This window comes from Oenanthe melanoleuca, chromosome 2, assembly GCF_029582105.1.
Source record: "Oenanthe melanoleuca isolate GR-GAL-2019-014 chromosome 2, OMel1.0, whole genome shotgun sequence".
NCBI classification, from domain to species: Eukaryota; Metazoa; Chordata; class Aves; order Passeriformes; family Muscicapidae; genus Oenanthe; species Oenanthe melanoleuca.
In genome coordinates, this window is record NC_079335.1 from 117,558,008 (window position 1) to 117,566,757 (window position 8,750).

General features: G+C 44.1%; 1 protein-coding gene across 1 annotated transcript; it reads right to left on the bottom strand.

The window, feature by feature from the left end:
• Window positions 1–639: 639 nt before the first annotated feature.
• Window positions 640–7,623, bottom strand: NUP42 (nucleoporin 42). Its single transcript, XM_056482729.1, has 7 exons — window positions 7,239–7,623; window positions 5,896–6,148; window positions 5,138–5,232; window positions 4,734–4,810; window positions 2,753–2,839; window positions 1,557–1,641; window positions 640–1,420 (listed from the first exon to the last, which is right to left on the bottom strand). The coding sequence occupies exons 1-7, from the start codon at window positions 7,339–7,341 to the stop codon at window positions 816–818; spliced, it is 1,305 nt and encodes a 434-aa protein (XP_056338704.1). The 5' UTR covers window positions 7,342–7,623; the 3' UTR covers window positions 640–815.
• Window positions 7,624–8,750: the final 1,127 nt, after the last annotated feature.

The window sequence follows — 8,750 nt, forward strand, 5'->3', positions numbered from 1 at the left end:
AGAGCAAAGGCTCTCCTTCCCTGAGTCTAGGACATCCTCTGGAAGATTCCTCACTCCTGTTTTAGAGCATCTTGGCAACAGAATTGATCCCTTAACACCATGACTTCAGGAGAGGTAAGTTAGTATATGTACCCATCAAGTTTTGAGAACCAGACAACAACCTGACATCGTTCACAGAAAGGCAGCTTTGCTATTTCACCATAGTAGTTTTGCTATTGCTTGCTAAGTTTCACCTAAGAGGCATCAAAATGACAACCCACCAGCTCCTTCTGCATGATGAATGCTTTCAGGGCTGCTCTCTCCCAATTATTCCTGCAGGCTTGGTGACCTCAGGCAGAATTACTAACAACAGCTGAATTGTCTCAACTGGCATAGGGAACTGGCTCCCAGGGGACAGAAGGGTGTAATGTGGCACAGACCACAGAAGAGCCATCCCTCTCTCTTGACACACAATCCTCCAATGCTGCAGAAACCTTCGAAGAGGCAGAAGACAAGGCTGTCCAACAACAAGCACTTGCACTGCATTTGTCTTTCTAGGGTTCCATTCACAGTTGGCTGTGAATACTTGGCTGAAGCACTATTCTTTTGACACAACCTTTTTATATACAGTGTTTCCTCAGAAATTCACAGGACAACAAATAAAAGGAAATGTTCCATTTTATTTTCAACAGTTCATTTCTCAAATGTAAAAAGTCTGTCCTACACTACCTAAAAATTATTAAAAAAACTAAGTCCAAATGTTTACACTTGTAAATTTATTCCTGCAGGAGACTTGAGAGGTGAAACAAAAGTTAACAGTAGCATTATATTTCATTTCAAAACATGTTACTTCTGAATAAACTTACAAGGTCAAAAGCATTTAAAAGTTCTAATGGTGGTGGCTTAAGAGGAATCTTTCCAATTGTGAACTCCTTTGCTTCAAACTGTTGCCACTCTTCAGCTGACAACTCGCTCTTGGGTGTGAATAACTTCTCTGAGCTGGTGGCTGCAGCAGAGGCTGAGGTGGCAGCATGTCCAGAGGCACTGGTGCTCTGTCCAAATACAGCACTGCTGGAAGGGGAGGCAGAAGAGCCTACAGGGGCACTAAAGGCTCCAAAGGCTGGGAGCACAGTGGTGCTTGCAGAGTTCACAGCAGAAGCACTGCCAAAGCCTGAAAAGCCAGAAGTGCCAAAGCCACCAGCTGTGGCAGCTGCTTTGAAGGAGAAGGAGGCTGCGGATGGAGCGGCCGCGCTGCCAAAGCCAGCGGATTGGGGAGCCCTGGGAGAGGATGTTGTCCCAAATGCAGGAGGATTTGCTGCAGCAGAAGAGCTCCCAGCAGCAGGGCTGCTCCCAGGTGATGTTGAACTGATGAGGCTGGAACTGGCTTTAAAGGAGAAACTGCTGGCACTGGTACTGCTGCTGCTGCTGCTGACAGGAAAGCCTGCAAGTAAAGAATTGACAAAAAATATTAGAATGGGTGCCCCAGGGATACTGAACCACTGCTGTATTTCAAAGATGCAGCAGCAGCCAACTAGAGCAAATGTTGAAATGTCTTAGTTCTTAGAACAGGAACTTACTTGACAGCCCAAAGCTTGAGGTTTGCTGTCCTCCCATTCCAAAGGCAGGTGCTGGTTGAGTGCCCGTGGTCTTGAAAGCAGAGAGCTGAAAAAATTCCAGAGATGTACATGAAAACTAGATTCCAAAACAGAGAACTCTCTCTCTCTCAGGAACTGTTTGAAACAATAATAGAGCTGCTCAGTCCTACTGAATCCAACTCAGACCATGCTGGACAGTGATCACTCCTCACAACTGCCTGTTCTTGCACTGCTTTAAGTTCTCTAAGCCATACACGCTCTGCTCTGTACAACCCTCCAGAAATGCAAATCTGTTCCAACTGATTGATTTTTGCCTGTCAGTCAGTGAGCTGACCCCCTCTGGGAGCTCTCATTCTCACCTCTTCCTATTCCAGCTTGTGCTCCCTGACTGTATTTAGGGCACAGCTTTGACTCACTCTGTTCTCTGTCCCTGGCACATCCTGCCTCCTGTGGTAAAGCACAAATCCTGCTTGTCCACCTTCAGCAATGAACACACCAAGGGCTGGGATCACATTACTCAGCCTTCACTGCACTTCATGCACACTGCACTCAAACAGAGACACTTCCTCTGTCTCCCTGATTACTTCATATGGGCTTTAACTCAAGCATTTGCTTCTGAAAAACCATCTCCATTCACAAGTGTTTGTCACCTTTCCAGGACCAATGACTCTTGCTATCTTCAGATGTTATCCAGAGGGCTTCTTTCCCACCCATCTCTCAATTCTGGCATTGGCCAAATGCTCCATTTATCCTAAGGTGCCCTGGAGAGCAATTCTGCTCCAGTCTGCTGATCCTCTCTTGGAAGAGCCAACATCAGCACATGGGAAAAAAGGTGTGGTGAGGATTGGTCTCTTCTTGGTCATGTACACAGCCACATCTCAACCTTAAGCTCTGGTTGCTTTCATGTGGCTTGCAATGAGAGTATTCCAAAGCTGGCATCCAGCTGCTGCCTTGCTAACACAGAACCATCCCTGTGCATGTTTTTCCCCAGTTACTGAAGGGATTTATTACACCACATGCAGATCACTAATTTCAGGAGTCCAGGGAATATATCCAGGTGGCACATCACAATTTCCCCATCGCAGAAGTCTTCGTAACTATAATTAATATTTGTGTAAATTACTTCATTAAAAAATGACATCAGGCACAGAGACATGTTGCCATTTGTGAACACTTACCAGAGATGCTTTTGTTGATGCATTTAAAGCTTTCAACTGAACTAGCCGATTTTTCCATTGTAGTGCCAACTTTTGGACAGCATCTATCTGTAAAGGAGTAAATAAAAGCATGTTTTTATTACTAAAGACTTTAAAAAAAAAAAGAGTCATCTGGCAACTGAATGGAAAAAAGATATCTAAAATAAGAAAAAGAATTTCACTAACTCAGGAAGATCTTTTCTTTCTTGAAACTTCAACGTGAGGAGTTGACGTCTGTTTTTAACAGAGAATTCTTTTAAACTCTCTTACTCTTGTCCTTAAATCCACCCTTTTATTTTACATAGGAGTAATATTCAAACAAATTCTGGAACTTTTCAAATCCAAGTTCTACTTTTTTTCTGAATTAGATGCTTGGGGAAAAAAATGACACAAGACAAGATATGTAAGTTTTATAAATATGAGAACAGACTCTTCTGTCTGGCCTTTCCACTTATGCACTCACTCACTTAGCTGGAGTCCTAAGATTTACCTTAGCTTCTTCCACATTTTCAGAAAAAAACCTCCACTTTCAAAATACTGTAATTCAGAACAGTTCAATAGTATCAACCTAAAATAGTTACTTTTGATGAAATCAACTTCCTTAATTTAAACCCACCCCTTTGTGTGATCCATCAGATAACTGCACAGAACAGTGCAGCAATAAAGGGTATCTGTGTCTTGATAACTGTGATTTAGCACTAAGCAAAAACCTGAAAACTCTTCAAACAACCTTTCATGAATTTCAAACCTGAATTACCTACATTTACACTTAAGTTTAGCAACACATCTAATTTGATGCCTGGCCTAACTGAATATTCCTTAAAATCTTAACAAGCAAAAAACCTAATGTCACAAATGTCTGCAAAAATGGAATGAGTAATCTTTTTGTAGACAAATTCCTTAATTTTTCAAAAGAGTCTTACATCACAAACATCAATAATTCTTTTGTATCTAGTCACATGCTAGAATATCATGTTCCTTGGTGTCTGCTCCTATACAACAAACTGGAAAATTTAGATTCTGACCCAGTTTAAGAATAGAAACATGGAAAAGACATGCTGTACTTAAACATTTTGTGAGAGAACTGTATCATACAGTTATCATCTATACACTGAGAGTTAGGAAAACTTGCATTTACTGTTTTGATGAGATCACAATTTATTTTTTTATTTATTTAAATAGTCATGTATAGCATATTGTTTATAATTTGTTATTTATTATTATTTTGGATAATTATTTTAATCATAGTTTAAAAAAAGTTAGAAGTCTCCTGTCTCCAAAAATGCAATTCAGGTAAATCTAAACACATGCAGCAAGAGCAGTGACAAGAGCAATTCCTTCTGTAACACAGAACCAAGAAGAAGAGGAAAGACTGCACTGCAGTTTGAATTAATTTGTACTTGCATCTATCCAACAGCCTAATTTCTCTCCTGGCACAACATTAAACTCTGCTAGCCTCCTTGATATTGACAGGACTACAAGGAAGGAATGATACATATACATTGAGAGATGTTTTATGTAAAAACATATGCCTTATTTCCAAAGGAGTACATACGTATCTGTTTCTAGAAAAGAAGTATCTGCTATTTTCATCATTAATTCCCTACAACAAAGATATGCAAAAGAACAAGGTCAAATGAACTTGTCCAGTCTTCTATTTAAAGCACCAAATAACTACCTGTAACAACCAAACTGACTAACAGCATATAAGGTATTAAACTTCTGAAACAGGATTCAAGTAACTTCTACAAACAACACACAGGAGCAGAGACAAGATTAAGCCAAGGAGTGCCTAGAAGCTATTTTTGCATTCCCTTTGATGCACAGGAATTGAAAAATATTTTGCCATTCTGATCATTTCCTAGAGTTGGGAGATAAATCAATCAAGAGTTGCCACCTGAAGAACAGTAACAAGTCCTGTCCTGAGAGTGTCCACACCAGCCAACATTTTTTAAACACTTACATAATTCCCAATGATATTGTTTGATCTGCTGTCGTAGTACTCCAGACGCAGCTCTTCTGGCGAGACATCTGAAAAGCCTGCAAGGACAGGAATAGTCAAAAACCTCCAAAAAACTGAAACTTTTTGATTGATACTTCCAAGGGCCCTCTGGAGTTATGAAGACATGGACCTTGTTACATGGTCTGTCTTAAGAGAGTTATAGTCAGAGACAAAAAAAAGATTCATTACAAAGTGTCAGAGGTGTGAGCGTCCAAAATGAATTTACCACCAGCTAATATTCCTTTCTGTTGTATCACAAGGCAAATCAACACCTTGGAAATGGCTGCACAGAGGTACAACAGTGTGAGCAAGTCACAGAAACATCCTAAACAGCAGCAATACACAACACTGAAAACATTACCTACCTGAGACATTCGGCTTTTCTTTCATTGGTGAGTAACATGAAAATATCCATTGTCCAGAAGACTCCCAAATTTCCATGTCTTTCACTACACATTCACTAACAAACAAAACAAAATCACAGATGAAGGTGAAATTGTATAGTCAAAACAAAAATGCCAGTAACATCCAATTCAAACAACTGGTTCAAATCCAAATTCAGAGTCAAAAACCTGCTACCATGAAAACCAAGCATGTTCTTAATGTAATCTTAAAAAAAAATAAATGGAAAGTATTTCCAAAACCTTGCTTCTCTGGGAAATTCACTGTCTGCTGCTTCTCAGTACCTGCCCTACAGCTGCTTGTAACTGACTGTAACATGCACCTCTGTGAAACCAATAATTTTGCTGCAGGCAGAAAGATTCGTTGTCTTAAGTGTCAAAAAACCAAGTAATACAATTAATTTTCTTAAAGGGGCTCTGATTTCTCATTTTCAAGCACTGAAATCTGTTTCCTTCCTTATCCTCCTGACCACAACTTAAAAACCACACCATCTCACTAATATCACAGTTGGCTATCTGCCCAGCCCAGGTCCCAAACAAGGATCACTTCCTCCCCGTGCCAGCATCATTCCAGAGAACCAAATGAAGTGATGCTCTCTATGTTTCTTCCCGTGTCCCAGCTTTCTCCTCACAATCCTATCCTCTGCATTATTTCTAGGAACTCAGTAATCTTCCAACCTGCTCATTCTGAATGTTTTCAGTAAGACAGGACTACAACTTACAGAAGTCTCTCCTCTTCATCTTTAGAGCCATCAGCAGCACTTTGACTGCTGGCTAAGGCAGAGAACCTGTTCTGTGAGAAGTCTGCACTCCTGCTGCTGCCACCTGATGATCCGAAGTCAGAGGAGCCAAAGAATCCTCTTCCATGATCTCTGCTGCCACCCCATGCATCAGACTTGAATGAAGATGGCTGGATAACATTACTGTATCTCTGGTTAGAGGCACCCCATCCTCCTCCTCCTCTTCCGCTAGTAGCTTCCAATTTAAAAAACAAACAAAAAAACAAGCAACAGAAATTTTTAGTTATTAAGATATGAATCAACATCAGCAGAGCAGAGACACCTTCAACTAGATCAAGGTGTAAACAAGTTGCAGAAAGACACTGGCTCAGTTTTGCTTTGGTTGTTCCATGAAGTAACTACCCCAGCAGAAAAAAATTAAATTTCACACACCGTAGGTTTGTGTTAGGGGTTCCTGCCTCTGTAACTACAGCAGGGGCTCTGCTCCAGCACAGGGAGCTCCTGAGTTTCGTTCTGAGACCTTGGACACACCTGTGCCTGTTGTTACAGGCGAACCCCGACCCTCCTTCCAGCAGGAAGGACAAGCGGCTGCAGCGAGTTCCTGCCGTGCCATCACTGCAGCCCTCAGCTCTCTGTCGTGTCCCTTTCCTTCCCAAAGCTCCCAAACTCCCAGAGCCGACGAGACTGGAAACAGCCTTCACTGGGTACAACACACAGCTGCTGGAAACTTGCTCCTTGCTCATGAGAACAAAATTTTCCAAGCCATTTTCCCACTGCCTTGCGTCACATCCCGCAGGCACAGAATCGCACGATCAAGTTAAGCTGGAATAGAGCTCTGAAACCATCGAGTTCAACCTATGACCAAAGAGCACCTTGGTGCTAGACCAGGGCACAAGAGCCACTTCCAGACTTTCCTTAAACATCTCCAGGGACAGCGACTCCACCGCCTCCCTGGGCAGCCCATTCCAAAGTTTCGTCACCTTTCTGTGAATGCCCAACCCAAGCCTGCCCTGGCCCAGCTTAAGGCTGGGTCTCCTCCTGCCGCTGGTTGCCTGGGAGAAGAAACCGCCCCCCGCCGGCTACAGCCTCCTTCCAGGCACTTGTAGAGAGCGATAAGCCGCTAAGTCTCCTTTTCTCCAGGCTAAACACCCCCAGCACCCCCCGCCGCTGCTCCCAGGATTTGCACTCCAGACCCTTCGGCAGAGCTCAACCCTGCGAGTTGAACCAGAGGCTGCCGCGCCAGTTCGGGCCGAGACCCGCCCGGCCCGCTCTGCTCGGGACCCCCCGCCCCGGCCCGTCCCGGCGCGGTGTGGGTGCCGCGGTACCGTGTGCGGCCCCGGCGCGGCCCGCTCCGCCGCGGGGGTGCTCGTTCCAGCAGCGCTCCCCGAAGCGGCAGTAGCCCCGCAGGAAGAACTGGCAGACGCCCATGGCCGCGCCGCCGTCGCGCGGCTCTGACGTCAGCGCGCCGGGCGGGGCCGCGCTGGGCGGGGCTCGGCTGTAGCCGCCCTCACTCGCGTCCGCCCCGTCTCGGCACAGCCCGCGCCGTCAAAGCTTTTTCTGCTGTGTCTTCACGGGGAGGATAAGGAATGTAGCCCAGGGCTACAGAATCGTCAGGGTTGGAAGAGGCCTTTAGGATCATCCAGTCCAACCACCAACCCATTCACTACCGCTGTGATCCAGTAAACCACATCACCCAGCAGATCCAGGTTCCGCTTAAACACCCACAGCGATAGTGACGCTGTCGGCAAAAATTGGATTCGTTACCCAGTGACAGGCCAAGAATTATGTGTCTGAAAGACTGTTTATTTTGGAGTTGCACAAGCACGGGTGCTAGATTGTATTCCACAAACCAAGCGCACCAACATTCAAAACTTTTTGCTATTTACACATTTTAGCACACAAAGGAATCAATGTTCATTGGCTATAGGGTACATAGCTCTTTTATTAAGTTGTATTCTGTCTTCTATTGGTTAATTATTCTCTCGCTTCTCATGCCAATTAGTCTGCATGCTCAGTCTTTCTCTTCTTGCGGGCCCGTGGGTTTCTTGGGTTGTTGGTCCATGAGCCAGTGGTCATAGATCCCCCTGCCAGAATTACCTTTCACACAGTCAGAGCTGGTTTCAGCACAGTTGCTGAGTTGTTTCCATTAGCTTCTTCCTTATCTTGGGGGGTTCTGCCAAATGTCCTTGTGGCCCGTGAATTCTGCATTTTTTGTGCCCACTATCAGTGGTACCTCCTTCTTCCCAAGATTTGTTAACCTCCCCCTAGATCAGATATCATTGAAGCATGTCCAGCTCTGAACCTTGAGCATCATTTAGAGCTTGCCAGCTGCTATCTGTTTCAGGGATTAAATCTCCCTTCTTGTTGATTAGGCTTGAAAGTACATAATGATCAAGCATTAAACAACATCCTTTCTTAAGAAAATTGTACCACTTACTGCAACAGTGACTCCACCACCTCCCTGGGCAAGCTGTTCCAATGCTTGATCACCCTAACAGAGAAAAACGTTTTTCTAATATCTAACCTGAATCCACCCTGTCCCAGGTTAAGGCCATTTTCTCTAGTCCTTCCACTGTAGGTACAGTATAGCTTCAGATTGTTGTGTCTATATGGGGGATGTTGACCTGTTGCTGTTTGAAGTGTATAAAAGTGTGTGTGTGGCACACAGAGGCTGTGCTACATTTAGAGATTCACCACCCAGCACCCATGTGCACAGCCACATAACTAAGATCTCTGTGCATCAGGCTGTGCAGCCAGGCAAGTCAGGGATTCATCTCAAGTCCTGGGGGAGTTTTGAGCACCTCAATATAAGAAGGATATAAAACTGTTAGAGAGAA

Coding starts and splice junctions, on each gene's coding strand:
- NUP42 (XM_056482729.1), bottom strand. CDS start 7,341: ATGGGCGTCTGCCAGTTCTTCCTGCGGGGCTACTGCCGCTTCGGGGAG. Junction 2,840..4,733: donor ACAATATCATTGGGAATTAT/GTAAGTGTTTAA, acceptor ACTCCTTTACAG/ATAGATGCTGTCCAAAAGTT. Junction 1,642..2,752: donor CATCAACAAAAGCATCTCTG/GTAAGTGTTCAC, acceptor GAATTTTTTCAG/CTCTCTGCTTTCAAGACCAC.